We start from the raw sequence: 14,808 nt of genomic DNA on the forward strand, positions 1-14,808 counted from the left end.
GGGTCAGTGGTCTCCAAGTGGTGGAACCCTCTTTACGGAACCCATGAAGCCACATGCTCCAAGGGACACAGATGTCCCCTAGTGACCTGCACTGCCCTCTCTTGCAGTTTGCTTTCTTGGAGCGCCATCTTGTGGTGGTTATACCAGCGGGCTGAGTGCCTAGTTACCTGTCCGTGTTTCCCTTGCAGAACACCAAGTGCCCGGATAAAGTCAGCTTCACGGGCCCGGACTGGCTCACCCAAGGAGGTGCTGGAGGTGCCATTTAGACATCAGTTAAATGGTGTTGATCATCCTGTTTGCCGTTTCCACCATGACCGAAGGCAGACCCTTGGCTATCTTGCCTCCACCAGACCCCTGGATTCCCCGACCTTCCCTCTTCCTAAGGAGCTGGAGAGCTGGTACTTAGCAAAAATATTTATTCTCTCGGCCACAGTTGTGACTGTTGTGGCCTCTGTGGAGATGAAGGCATGGGGAGCAACCAGGGAAACGTGGCCTCAGCCCAGAGAAGTCACTGCTCTGTTCCCCAAGCCCCTGTCAGCTGCCAGAGCAGTACCATTACCCCCGGGGAGGGCCCCCCCCCCCCCCCCCAAGCACTGGGTAAGGTCTGAAGACAGCACAGCAGCCATACCCCTCTCACCGTCATTGCCGCCATCACCAGACCCTGCATCTCTCCAGTGGTTTGGGCCCTGGGAACCGGGAGCACGTGGAGGAATTAGAATCTCAGGAAAGAAATTGGGGACTGTTTTCTCTGTAATTGTGAAAACAGGGTCTTCCGGCGTGAAGACTTCTCCCCTCTCACATGAGCACATAGAAATGCTCAGATCTTAGCCTGGAAGGGAAGACCAAGGCATTTGCCCCACCATGGTCTTGAGTAACCTGCCAGGCAGAGGGCAGGGGTCCCAATACCAGCACAGGGCTCCCCGGGAGCACCGGGAATGAGCTGGAGCTGGAGCGTGAATGGAGTCTGTGGAGTAGAACCTGCACCCCCACCAATTCCTGCTGCTCCTTAGTCACCAACTCCTTGCCCTTTCCTCTCTTCCCTCCTGACCCCTTGGTGCCTTTCCCAGGGGGAGCCCAACGCTCATCTCTCCTCTTGTTTTCCACTGCTTGGCTCTTCAGACTCGGGCAGGTAAAAGAGTATTCCGCCCCCCCCCCCCAGCACGGGGACCCTTGGTGTCTGCCAGGTCACCTTAGGGCAAAGTCCAGGAGGCAGAGCTAGGGGCACCTGGCAGTTCACAGAGAAGTCCTGTCTGTTCAGCCATCTGAGCATCCTCCTCATTTAGGGCCACAGACATACAATCCGGTTCCTCTCTACACAAGCCCGTGGTTTTTACATCGCTCCGCCCACAGCCTGTGTGTGCCAGTGTAAGCTGTGTTTCTTCGTGACACGGTTTTCAGGGGCCACTGATCATGGAGGTTTTATGGTCCTCAGATCCTGGGATGACACATCCAAGCCATTACTCCTCAGGCCTCTGCGCCTTGAGGCAGCAGACACTTCTCCGCTCTCCTTAGAGCAGCAGTCTCCTCGTCCAGGCTTTATGCTCTTTGTGCTGAGAAAGTGATGATTTGGTAGCTTTACTGGAGTCACTTCTTCCCCAAGGTACGGGGAGCTTTAACTCTTACTTTGCTTTTGGATCATCCCTTTGTTCTTCTCTCCTGTCTTCCCTTGACCTGAATTGGAAGATAAAGACTGACAGACACCAAGAGTTCAGAAAAGGCTGTCGGTGACCAGAGTGCCAAAGGTGACACTGAAGAGCAGAGGCTTGGTTTGGCGTGCAGGTGGAGGCCAGTAAGCACAATGTCTAGCTGGGGCGTTTCCAAGATCCTGGAACCCTTCTCCAGGGAGAATTTAAGGTCATTTGCTCAAGAGGAGCTTCTCTGACCCAGGTAGACTTTTTCTCTAGCTTTCCATGTCCTTGTTTCTGTTCAAGTTGGGTTCTGAGCCCTCTCACTTTTAGCCCTCTTAGCAGGCTTCCAGGCAGCCTCCCTCTCCCGTCATTCCCTCTGCTTCCTGCTCTCCCAGCAGGCAGTGCTCTGAGCAGTGACTTCCCTGTCATCCATGGAAGTAGTGGGTTAGGCACCTTCACCCCACCCGATCTGAGTGAGCCCCACGGAGAGGACGACTGAATTTCAGCGTGATTATGCCCTCCCAGGCTCCTGTAGGGTGGAGCCCAGGGCCCATCTCTGTTCCTGTTTGTTTTGAAATACCGTTGTGTGTTTTGTATCTGTGGTGCTGGCTTTCAGCACGCTCTGTATATATTGTAAAGAAACCATTCGGAGTACTTTTCTTTCCCATTGAGCAGGCATGGCCCTACATTCCTGCCCTTTCCACTTTGTTCTGTAACACAGAGAAGAGGAACTTGCATATTAGCAGGGCAGCCTTGGTTTCTGCAGAAGAGAACAGATTTTTCTTGTGTCTTAACACCTCCCCCCTTAAAAAACACATGGGTCTTTTTGATCTTAAATATTTAAGTCTCCATTGAAGAGTAGGAGCCAAGCTGCCCAGATGAGCAGGTGACAGCAACAATGGCAGAAGGGCACTGCCTTGTCCTGATACCTGAGCCTCTGGTCCCCAGCCCTCGCCAGGTCCACTTCCCTCCCAGAAATAAACGAAGCAGCAGCAGTGGAGGAAATAAAGATCTCTGATGAGTGCTGACTGAGGGACCTGCCGTCTCCCCCCGCCTCTCCACATAGGCGGGAGAACACAGGTGGGGTACCTGTGGCCCCCACAACCTGGTCAGAGAGGTGAGACAGCAAAGATTTCACTCCACCCCATGAGCTAAGGCTGGAAAAGTTGGGGGCTAGTGCCTGCCCGGGTCCCAGACCAGTGCTTTCTGAGCCATCCCTGCTCAGGTCTCTTCATAGGCATCACTCATTGGCGCCCGGGGAGAAGCGAGGGCAAGAACCTCGTCCCGGGCTGGCCAGCCAGGACTGGGGAGCTGCTCTTTAGGACTCACATCTGCTTCTTCCTCGTCAGGGCGTGCCAGCTCCCTTCATCCCCTTCCCCTGCCTGTACATGTGTGGGTACATGTATGAAACTTCCTTCTCTTCCCTCACCCTCTCCACATCTCTCAAGGTCAGAGGACCACATGCAGAAAAGCGGAGGGCACCTTGTGGAATGAAAGGGGGCTTCTTGAATCTTCTCTCCAGGCTGCACAGTGGGGGTAGGAGGGTAAGACTGAAGAAGGGCTAGAGAGAGAACTATATACAGGTTTGAGGTCACACATGTCACTTACTATCCCATGTATCCTATCACCATCCCAGTGTCTACTCTGATGCCCCCAAGATTCAACTGGGCAGCTAGTTGGCCCTGTCATTCTGGGCCTTTACCGTTTGTTTTATTACTAGGGCATCCCAGGGAGCTTTCCGATGATCCTCTGCCATGGGCCCCTCCCGGGATCAAGCCCTCCCAGGCCCCATCCCCAGCCCCTCCTGCCCCAGCCCACCCGCTTGCCTTGGTGCTCAGCCCCCCATTGGGAGCAGGTTGGGGCGAGTTGGAGGCCCGGGCTGGAGGGGCAGTGTTGCTGTTCTTAGCTTTTATACCTTTGGCGTTGCTCTGTTGGATTTAATTTCAGTCTTCCTTGATTCTTCCCTTCTGTAAAGTGTACATTACCAAGTTCCTTGTTTTTTTTATATATATATATAAATATATATATATACAAACTGTACTCTTTTTGCCTTTGTACATTCAGGCAAGAAGAGAAAATAAATCTTTTTAAGAGACAATCACAAATCTGTGAGGGCTGCTGGTTATTTCTCCTGGAGTTTGCTGCTGAGCTGCCTCCTCCTTCCTCCCCACTTTGCCCTTCTCCCTCAGCTTTCCTGATCTCCCTGGCCCTGCTCCATGTGCATCCTCAGCTCCTTCTTCCCTGGCTGATGGCAAGCTGTTGAATCCAGTGACAAACCACCTGCCCGGCAGTGTTTTCCAGCTTGGCCACTAGCTCACCCAGGAGTTTTATTCTGTACCCTGGCCCTTCCTCTTTCCACCCTTAGATCCCCCTTCACCGAAGTGGCTTGGACCCCTGGGTCCTCTGGGACCTGTCTCCCAAAGGCCCTGACTTTGGACGCTCACCTATAAAACTATGCAGCTGGGATCTCTGTGCCTAAGAGTTTGCACTACTTAAACCTGCCTGGGAGTTAGAACGGATGCTTTTTAGAAATGAGTGGGAAGCTATCCCCAAACACTCCCCTCAGATTCCAACCTCCAGAGTGCTCTTGTCCAGAGCCCCAAGAATCATTCCTGGCTGGTGGATTCCTGTGGCTACCCCCATCCGAATAAGGGCTAAGGGTTTATGGGTCAAGAGCATTTGTCAGAATTTCAAAGGGATGGTACATTCGGAAATACAGCCCGACCAAACCATTGTTCCTACTCTTTATTTTACTCTGATTTCCTCCCCACCTTTTCCCCCTTCTACTTCCTTTTCTTAATTGGCTTTGGAATTGAAGTATATTTTTAAATTATTTGTTGTATTTATTGAATAAAGTTTTTAATGTCCCTGTTCTTAAATTTAGACTTAGTTTTGCCTTTCACATTATCTCCCCTAACCTCCTCCCCCCCAGCCCCAGTACTCCACCTTCTAAGTTGCTTTTTTAATTGGAGCGCAGCTTTTGGGTACCATATTTCTTTCCTGTCAGTGGTCTTTCATCTAGAAAGGTTTTCCTTTTTGAAAGAGAAACCATGGGTCTCTGGGTTTTCTCTGGGATTCTGCTCTTCTAACTCGGCTGTTAGAAGAGGATCCACCAGCAGGTGGCAGCAGAATCTCATGTGTTTCCTGTCTATTCCAGTAGCTGTGGGGACAAGAAATACTGAGTTTTTGTCTTGGTTATTTTTATTTTTATTTTTTTTTAAATATGTGGCCAGTTTTCCCAGCACTATTTCTTTTTTTTTTTTTTAAGTTTTATTTATTTATTTATACAAGCACTGGGTACAGTCAGAAGCGTGGGAGGGTGAGAGAATTCTCCAGAGCCAGAGCAGGAAGCAGAACAGGCAGACAGACAGAAGACACTGCTGAGGGGAGCAGTGGGCGGCAGGAGAGGCCTGCGCGCCATATGGGACCCTCGCCGGTGGCCCGGGATTGAACCGGCACTGCAGAGGCTGCGAGCAGCTTCGCAGCCCAGCATTCAACTGCTGTGCCACCAGGGGAGGCCCTGTCTTGGTTCTTTATTGTGCCTATCTTGAGGATTCCCTGGGTTGTAGTTTAACATCTGAATCCTAAACTTGGCCACTGTCAGCATTCCTGTGAACCACTGTTGTAAATAGCTCCCTGTGGTCACCAATTTTCAGTCACTGCCTTTAGGCTGCCTCTGGTGTTACCTGCGCAGGGGAGGCCATCTTCAAGCCCTCCCTGTAGGCCCAGACCTCCTCCTAATACTGGTGGAGGAATGCACCTGACGGCACCCAAGGTTAATGACTTGGCCTAGGGTGAATGAAAACACAAGCTCCTCAGAGAACAACGTAAAAATGGGCCAAAAGGGCAGAGAAATTAAGATGAGCCACAGCTCAACAGCAGACAGTCCCAAAGCTGCAGGAGGTGGAAGAACATGCACAGTGTTTCACTGGGGGAAGCAGAAGCAAAAGGAACAAATGCTAGTAAGTCCGTAATTTTTTTTTTTTTTTTAAAAAGGTAAGTGAAGGCGATTCCTGCCCCTTTAAATGCTTCTGAGAGCTTATTTATCAGGCTCGTGGTGCAAGGGGAATGGCAGCCATGCCTTAGGGCACTGGACTCCAAAAGGAGAAAACTATCTTCCAAAGGAAGATGCAGCCTGTTTGTTTCGACCACCTCCAGGAATAGGACTGTCGGGCAGCTCCATGCAAAGGCCATACCTTTGCAGGACCAGCCTTCTAGACAAAAGGGAGAACTAAGAAGGGCCTGGACCCTGAGTACATATAGCCTCTATTTGGGATGAGGCTAATGTGTACGCTGGTCTCTAGGGGCTCTGCGCTCTGGCAGCATGTCCCAGGCTCCTAGCAACCCTATGTTTTATAGTATAATGTGGCCCCAGGGACCTCGGGCAGTTTAGATGCTCTCATGCACTGCAGCCTTTCTCCTGAGGAGGACATGTCACGCCCCCATGAGGTTAGACTCTAGACTCAAAAGACAGTAATGGCAGGAAGCTGGTCCTGGCACAGGAATAAATTACAGACCAACCACAACTTTAAATCAGTTTATTGACACAGTAACACAACACACTTGCCTCCCTGACACCCCCACCCCCCTCACCCAATCTAGATCTCTCCCCTTTCCTGCTGCTTAGGAGCTGTTCAATGAAAACAGAAAAGGGCAGGCCACTTCCACATGCCCAGCCCCATCCCCAGGCCCTGTGGAGCAGTATCTCAGGCACTACTCAGGGCTTGGTGGGAGCAGGAGGGAGCCAGCACTATACTCAGCCAGGCAGAGGTGCCCGGTCCCTAAGAACAGATTCCCCCACAGCCCCCAGGCCCTGAGTTGCTACTCTTCTTCCTCTCTGCTCTTTGTGACCCTAGGAAGGAGACATATTGGGACCTGGGCCTGCAGCCAACAGCAAGAACTCCTGGCTGTGATTTGATAGTTGGAGTTTGGCTAGTGTTTTTAAGGCCCAGGCACCCTCAAAAAAAGCCCTGGTGGTGGGAGTGAACTTCAATGTCCCTATTTAAAATGCATTGATAACATTAAACAGATTAAGCCAGCTTAACCAAATGCCAGAATAACACTAAGCCGTAAAGAAGGAGGGGTCAGACCTGCTTTCTCCAGGCCAGACACAAATGCACACAGAGAAGCCCGGGTGGAGTGTCAAAAAACAACTCAACGACACTGCCCAGGGGCTGAAAAGCCTATGGGGTGACAGGAAGCAAGGAAAGAAAATACACAAGTCTTAAAAACCAAAAAAGAAAGCCCAACAGCAGGGAACCTGAGCCTGACAGTGCTGCCCACCAGCCCTCCAGGCCTTGCCCTGGACCCAGACAGTCCCTCCCACTCTGGGCAACGTCCTCCCCTAGGCTAGATAGAGCACATCACACAGCGCAGTTTAAAAAGCTTCTAATGCCGGTTCATAAACATCTTCATTTACTATTGGTGATTACATGTGAATAATATGTTTATACTGTTCTTTATGGAAAACAATTTCAACGAGTCAACTCCAAGAACACAATAGGCAACCCTTACCCTGAGCCCCTCGGCATCCTTCCCTAGACAGCATGGAGCCCCCTCCTCTGTCCCAGGGCTGCCTAACCTCCCCTCTTCCCCCACCGCGACTCTTAGGCAAAGCATCCTCTATGACCACTAGTCCTCGTCGGACAAGTTCTGGTCCAGGGAGTAAACCATGAACATCACATCTGGCCGAGAGGGAACACAGGGATGGCCTGGACGCACAATCTCAAAGCCCAAGAAGCTGAAGGTCTTCAGGAGAGGAGCTGCAGGAGAGAAGAGGATAAAAAGGACTCGGATAAGAAACCCAAGGGTAGGCGCAACTCTAGGAAAAACCCAAGTAACGGTGGCATGAATAAATACGCACTAGGTCTTCAGTTAACAACCTTGAGACACTCCAGAAAAGGGCCAGGTTTGTGCAGCAAGCTCAGGAGCATCCCACCTGACTGTACAGGAACCCCATTTTCTCCTGAGTCCCCCACTCAGTCGGGGGGAGGAGGGAGCCCGAAAGGTCTCAGGCTGCCTTGACTCCTCACCTCTGTCTTCCCGGCCCTTCCTGAAGCAGATGAAGACGTAGTTCACTTTCATCTTCTCTTCAGCAAACTCTAGTAGTGCTAACAATCTGCAAGAAGCCAAGAAAACAACTCAGGCCCACCACCACCCACCTCCCTAGATTTCCCTTCCCCCTACCCACCCCCCAAATGAAAGGCTTCTCTGAGGCTTACAGCCAGCATTACAAACAAGGAAGCTCCAGGGAGAAGGTTCCTATTTCAAAATCTCAGGAGCCCTGAGTTCAGAAAAATAAGCCACAAACTCTTAGAAAAATGTTAATGCCTTCTCTCTGGAGGAGCCGTTCTTAATCTAACTTTGACACTAGCCAACTTGACTAACGCAGTTCAGACAGGAGGGGCCCTAGATAGAACCCAGTTTTTTAGGGATACGCCAAGGTTACCAAGTTTGAGAACGATCACCTGGCAGTGCCCATGACTCTGGGCTCAAACAGTCTAAAAGGATTTCCTCGAGGCTGGAGCTGCTCAAGGGAACTCCGTCCTCAGACTCAGACTGTTCTTACACACCTGGCTGCTTGGAGGGCCTGGCCCCACCCAGTGAAATCCCACCGTGTGTCTGAGCATCCTGGTCTTTTGAACTGGCTCAAGGAGGACTGAGTGTGCCAGGAACAGTGAACCACAGGGCGATTAAATGACAGGGATTTGGTTAATGTGATAATGATCTGCTTTAATTATAACCCAGAGCAGGCCTGTTTTACTGGCTAAAAATAACCAGTTACAAAATGGTATCAGCTTGGGAAGCCCAGAGCTAGGGGAGAAGGCAGAGACTCCCTACTCATCTGTTACCCCAGTAAACCTATGTTCTTCCCCAAAACAAGACCTCCTTCACCATTTGCTCCTTCCACTTAGCCAGCACTTGCTCCTTACCCTTCTTTGCTCCCATCAGCTAATAATCCATCTGGAATTTCTACAAACAGGCTCTGGCTGGACAGGACTGCATCCCAGGAAGAGACCTTCACCTCGGTGACCTCATACTGGAAGTGGACGATGTGAGGTTTTCCATCGTTCACTGGGAGGTCCTGGGTCACAGTGAGCTTCTCGTCCTGGGAGGAGATCAGGTCAGAGGATCAGGTCACTACTGCGTCTGGCCGCATCATATACTCCCTAACCGACGTGGTGCTGGGTGTTCCTTGAGCCAATCTCAGAGCAGCACGGGCTCAAGGGCATGCTGAGAATGTACCGCTGCATGTAGCTAAATAGAGCCATCGCCAACTGAGCTCTAAGACCAGCTGATGGTGGCCAGAAGTCAGCGTGATGGGAAGGAAAATAGTTACCAAGTGTCCTACTGCCACATACTGTGCAAAGGGCCTTCCCATTTTTCAGTCACAACACACACTCGAGATCTCGCCACTGTCTCCTTAAATCTGAGACACTAGCAGCCCCGAACCCAAGGTCTGCACCAAGGCTACTGCGGCAGAGCAGATAATTCGTCCTCTCCCCTCCCTCTCTGAAAGGGAAACATTTGAAACAAAGGAGGATGCATGTGTGGGCTCAGCTGGGGCCCCTATCAACCTTCCAGGTGGGCTCTGGGGACCATGTGGGCTCCCCTGGGCACAATTTCAAGGAACCAGAACTCAGCTGCCCTGTTACCCTTCAATCCCAGTCTTGGGAGAAGCTAAACCAACTGTCTGGGCCTCAATCACAGCAGATTAAAAGGCAGCAAAGAGCCGGCTGCTCCAGCCCATTTCACTCTTGGGGCAGATTCCCTGGGTTCTCTAAGGCTGTGGCCCACGGTGTCGGGGGGAAGGCAGTTGTGACACACGGCGCCTCTCCTTACCGCATACCTCCACACCACCCTGTCCTGCCCATCGGGGTGGTAAGGGACAGACATCAGAAAGGCAAAGGGTCGAGGACAATAGACAAAATGCTCCTCCTGGCACTTCGTAGTTCTTGGGAGAACGTGAAAAGCAGCACCAGAAAGTGCTCGCACCTCCCACCCACTATTCTGCCCACTCGGCAACTGACACAGCACTGAAGTCCTGGCCATCGACCTGAGAGGATGGCAAGGCGTTTACTTGATGCTGACGTCCTCCTCCTTTTCCCCCAAAGCCACATACATAGGAGCCTCAGTTGAAAGGGTCCTTCCCAAAGGACCAAAGGGTCCTTTCCGGCCTGGCCTAAGAGTCAGAGATAAAGTGATTATTGCCCATAAGCTGTGGCTCAGTGGTGGCCGAGAAGGCTCTGTTCCACGCCTTCGCCCCAGAATCCTCCTTACCTTATATATTAGAGCTGAGAGAGAAGGATCCCTGCCGCCCCCTCGCCCACCGGGGATCTTCGACAGTGGGTGAGGGGCATCAGGAGCACCACAGAGGCCCCGGAACAATGTGCCTGCAGCACTGGAGCTGGGGACAGTTACTCAAAGGCAAAATACTACTGTAAAAAAACAGACAGGATGAGACAGTAAACACCAAGACTTAAGATTCAACTCTACATCCCACTCCAACCCCTGCCTTGGCTCTCCCTAAACAGCTCCTCTAAGCCTGCACCCCTGCAACAGTCCTTTTGGCTTCAGTTTCCAAAACTACTACTGTTCTCCTTTTTAAATTCTTTTAGTGAGGTAACACTGTCTATGAATTAGGGGTGTGGTCAGAATGGGGCCGGGAGACCCTGGAAGGAGGTACACATCCTGGGACCTGAGTAAGGAAACAAACAGTAAGATGGGTTACGAAGGGTGAAAGGCATTTCCCCTCCCCCGTCACCTCCCTTACTGGACACCATGATTTTGAGGTGGACCCAAAGGAGCGCCAAATTTGCTCCTCTCTCTTCTTAAATCCTATGTAGTGGCTCCTTAGGCCGAAATGTAGCTCACTCCACAGCCCGAGGACAGGTGAGGCAGGGAAGGAGGGGAACTGTCTGTGCATGTACCCCATGACTCAGCCACAGGCCTGTCCCGTGGCCCCAACACACCAGCCCCAGGGCAGCTGGAAGGCAGTGGTAGCATATATGGAGAATGTGGCAATAGCGTGCTGGAAGCCAGCTCACGCGACTGTCTCTTCCCAACTATGTTTTCAATGATGTCACGTAAGCAGTTTGAATCCGTCAGGAGGGGAGTATGCACATTACAGAAAGCAGCAAATGCTGTAAATCAAGGCCCTTTTACCCTGAAAGCCAGTTGTAAAATGTGAGGCACTAGTCTTCATACTGCCCTTTGCTGTAAAGCCAGCAGCAAGCCAGGGTGACAGAAGGCACACCTGGCATGGCAACGGAACAGCAACCAACGGACCAGTCCACCCACTTCGACCCTCACGACAAGGGGCCTGCATGCACAGTCCAGCTGAGCCACTAAGTTCAAACCATCACTGCTCGAGCTTGGCTCCTCCTCTTTCTCTCTCAAGGATTTCAACCAGGGGCCTGAAGCTACACTTGGAAATGTCACTGGGGAAGTGGAGTTCCTAGGGCAGTGTCACTGGGCCAAGAGCAGCATGGTCACCCCATGCCCCAGCGGCCTCTTCTGGGAAGCCTCGGGTATCCTCATTTTCCACACTTGCCTCATCAACAGCTACTACAGAAAAGGCGGAAGAGGTCTAACGGTACTGTTTTCAAGGGCAAGACTTCTCTTCTACTGGGGACAGTGGGCCATTAATGATCCCCACCCCCTCCAATGTTTTAAGAGACAGAATAATAGACCAGCAGAGCCAGGAGAAAAATAAGACAAGGATGGGGATGTCCCCAAGCCAAGGCATACATACGCCCCATTCCCTAGTGCCTGTGTGAAGGGTCCTGAAGGGCACCAGGCGGGCTGGGCCACTAGAGTGGCTGGCTTGAGGTATGTAGTGGCACTACCTCAAGAAGTAGACAAAGCACTTCTGGGTTAGACAGAGATAGAGCCTTGTTCACCAGAATTGCTTGGGTTCACAAAACAAGCACTTGTAGTATGAGAATTTTGGTGCTAATTCACTTAACTTCAGACTCCTACTTTCAGAGGAATTATTCCTCAGTGGCCTTTAGATGGGAAAGCTACACTCAACTCCTGATCCGCATCCAAGCCCCCATCTTGACTCTGAGCTTGCTTTTACTTGCAAATGGCAGCGGTAAAAGGCTGACCTGCTAAAAGATAAAAATAAAGTGGCTTTCTTTTTGTATGTCCAGAATCCCCTTTGTCTTCCTAGAAATAATCCCAGGGGCCTGCCCAGCATCCAGCACCAATCTATGAGCATATGATATTTCACTGCTCTTTAAATAAATGCAAGAAGTCTGTTCCATGGTAACAGATCATTACATCACTACACACACACACAAGATCCTGAAGGCTCTTGCCTCCTCCCCCACAAAATCAGCATGAGAAATTGTGTTGGGGAGGAGGGAGAGCAAGTAAGTGTGTTTCTCCCACCTTGGGCCCCAGTTCAAGTTTCCTAAGAAAAACAGTGGGGTTTGGAATAAACTCAGTGGATAACATCTCACAATCAATAATTCTCTTCATCATCCATCATCAGAATGGATCTATTTTTAGTTACAGGTAATGAATGGCGAATTGTTTCTCTTTCAGAAAACCTGACTGTCATTTCTAAAGCCAGAAGAGAGATGGGTACACAGGCATTAGTTGAACAAAAGGGGGGATGAAACTGCCCGATCATGGCGCCTTTTCTTGTGTTGGCTTTTGTGTTCAAAATAATATTATGGCAAGATATGCCACCAACCTCAATAGGACTGTGACTCCTGGAGGAAAAGTAGCTTCTAAACCCAACTCTCTGTGACAAGATCCAAACCAGGTTGGGTTTTATATTTAGTTCAAGTTGTTTCTACTGACCCAAGGGCCCAGCTTTTTCCATTTCTTCCTCACATCCTGTTCACTCCACTGGGGGACAGGCATCGTTTAATCACTACCACCATGAGGCTGATTTAAGCAGCTCAGTCTAGAGGTTGAAAAGATCAGGCTGATTAAGGAGAATCAAATATTTCAGATTGAATCCAAACATCCAGCTGGGCTGGTCCTGCTTTTGGAGAAGGAAAAAAACATACCACAAGGGGGTGTCAGGTATCCAGCATTCAAATCAATTGGGAAGAGAGAAGGGAGATCAGACTGATGTTAGTGCCTTTTATTGTCTCAGTTTATTACTGGACATGCCCTTGGAAACACTCCTCAGGATACATGAGTGCTGCTGACATATCACATCCTGCTGCCTCTAATTTGAAGCATTCTCTGAAACTGTTTTCTGAAATGTCCTTAAGCAGGTTATAATTTCATATACTGGCTCAAGACAGGCAATGGATGCAGCAGATGTATTCCCAGGGAATGTGGTTGGCAAATCAAATATTTAGAATTCAAATCCTATTTTTAAATCTCTAGGGTATTTACTATTTTGTAAGGAAGTAACCTTCAATCTCTTGATACAAGTAGAAGTTCTCCTGTTAAAGAACCACTTCCAGTGAACTATGTCAGTTTTGATTTTTATATTTAGTTCGCTCAAGCAGGATGTAGCCTGCTAGACAGTGTGATATAAAAGTAATTCTATGGCTGAGTTCCATTCGGCTAAATGTAACAACTACTTGAATTCATATTCTCTTTCATATACTTTTTGATCATGTTTCACTTGATTCCATGGCCTGAGCTTGCTCAAGTCTGCACCCTTTCTCTCTGGTTTCCATTACCTGCCAGAGGAGAGTGAGACGGCCTTGGGACTGTCTACCTGTGGTAGCAAGTGAAAAAACACAAAAATCACATTCCCAGCAGTCACCATTCATTCACCCCTTTGTAAACCTCTTCTGGCCCATTCCCGTCTCAGATGCAGCCTCACAGAACACTCTCTAGGGCGCCCTGACTTCCCTCACTGCAGACAGATTTTACTCTAGGAACATATGATGACTAATTGCCACCCAGAGGGACCAATCCAGGGCTGCCATCACACAGGGCTAAAAAGAAATAGAAGGAAAGGTGGAAGTGATGGCCACCCCCAGTCCAGAGTGACCACAGAGGCTGATTTTCTGCTGTAAGCTCCCTTTCCACATGAGAAAGGGGTCCTGGTCAGATGCCAGGCATAAGTCATTTCTCTAGGGTTGCCTGTGTGCCAAAGGGAGTCTACTTGTTAAGCATGATTATAAAGAAAATGACATCACCATTCTGAATCACAGACTGAAAGCCAAACTAGGTTTTGGTTAATTCTTCACAAGAAACACACTTAAGGTGGCAGCTAAAATATCTGTGCCTCTGAGGTTTGCTTATTATACAGCTGATAATGGCACCTTCCGATAAAGGCTATCAGAGGTAGCTGGATAGCTAATCACACTTTAAAATAAAACCTTAATTTTACATTTCAAGTACCTCAATCTAGTCTGTTTAGTAAGCGCATCCAGTCCCAGCCTCTCTTCCCAGGACAGAATTACTTCATTGTTTATATAGTATCAAAGGCCTAGGAAATGTTCCTATCTTATACAAAGGCTTATCTTACACAAAGGCTTTTATTCTGCTGCTGCTTCTGCTGCTGCTGGTGGTAGGAAACTACCTGTTTTGTTCAAGCAACAAAATTCTTGCTCACCTACTTAGCCATTCCTAGTCTATAGCTTTCAATTAGGCTTCACAGCCTTCCAAATCATGGCGCCAATTTGAATAAACACTGCATATATTTGAAGAAGAGTTGAAATACCTTTTTTTTTCTAGAAATGCACATATGTAACATCCCTCTACCCCACTCTTCAATCCCCTTTTTCACATTTCTAAGCAACTCTGAGACTAAAATTGGATTTTTTGGCAGAGTGAAGAATTACTATTATTAGGCCACGCTGCTTTCTGAAGCATACCTCCAATTTGGGGGGATTCCTGACTATACTAGGATTGTTTCTCTCTTCCCTTTTCTCTCTCCACCCTTCCCCCATGATTTTAAAGGCACATCACAGGAAAACTTGCTCTCCCTTACCATCCCACACTCAACTAGCCATAGTGCCAGTCAACAAGGAATAATCAAAACAAAATTCTTTGGGGGAAGACACACAAATTCCCATACCCAGGCAATCATTCCATGTAGATGCTCTGATGTATCCTGTACCCTGCCCACCATTCTCCCCAAAAATCTACCTGTAGTACCAAAGCTCATCTCACAGACTATTATAAAATTGCTATCAAGCCAGGGTGAGCTCTTCTCTGAATACTGTACTGTCACATGGCGTGAATCAAGCCCGAG

The 14,808-nt window shown here is 49.5% G+C and overlaps 2 protein-coding genes across 7 annotated transcripts in view; one reads left to right on the plus strand and one right to left on the minus strand.

The window, feature by feature from the left end:
- The window catches only part of ZNF609 (zinc finger protein 609), a 194,983-nt gene extending 190,465 nt beyond the window's left edge, over positions 1–4,518 (plus strand). For 4 of the 6 annotated variants that reach the window (XM_054688062.1, XM_054688066.1, XM_054688060.1 and 1 more), the window contains exon 10: positions 189–4,516. The gene's annotated coding sequence lies outside the window, so the exon portion shown is untranslated. Of the gene's footprint in view, positions 1–188 lie in introns of all 6 variants that reach the window. The other 2 variants (XM_054688067.1, XM_037502697.2) reach the window with 1 other exon arrangement.
- A 1,631-nt stretch (positions 4,519–6,149) lies between these two features.
- The window catches only part of LOC119238730 (uncharacterized), a 62,105-nt gene continuing 53,446 nt past the window's right edge, over positions 6,150–14,808 (minus strand). Inside the window, 5 exon segments of the mRNA XM_037502704.2 lie at positions 6,150–7,390; positions 7,661–7,746; positions 8,561–8,736; positions 9,909–9,989; positions 9,991–10,066. Of these exon segments, the coding sequence (XP_037358601.1) occupies positions 7,260–7,390; positions 7,661–7,746; positions 8,561–8,736; positions 9,909–9,989; positions 9,991–10,066 (550 nt within the window). The 3' untranslated portion in view covers positions 6,150–7,259.

Source organism: Talpa occidentalis, unplaced genomic scaffold (genome assembly GCF_014898055.3).
Source record: "Talpa occidentalis isolate TD23 unplaced genomic scaffold, MPIMG_talOcc4v2.1 talOcc4.11, whole genome shotgun sequence".
NCBI classification, from domain to species: domain Eukaryota; kingdom Metazoa; phylum Chordata; class Mammalia; order Eulipotyphla; family Talpidae; genus Talpa; species Talpa occidentalis.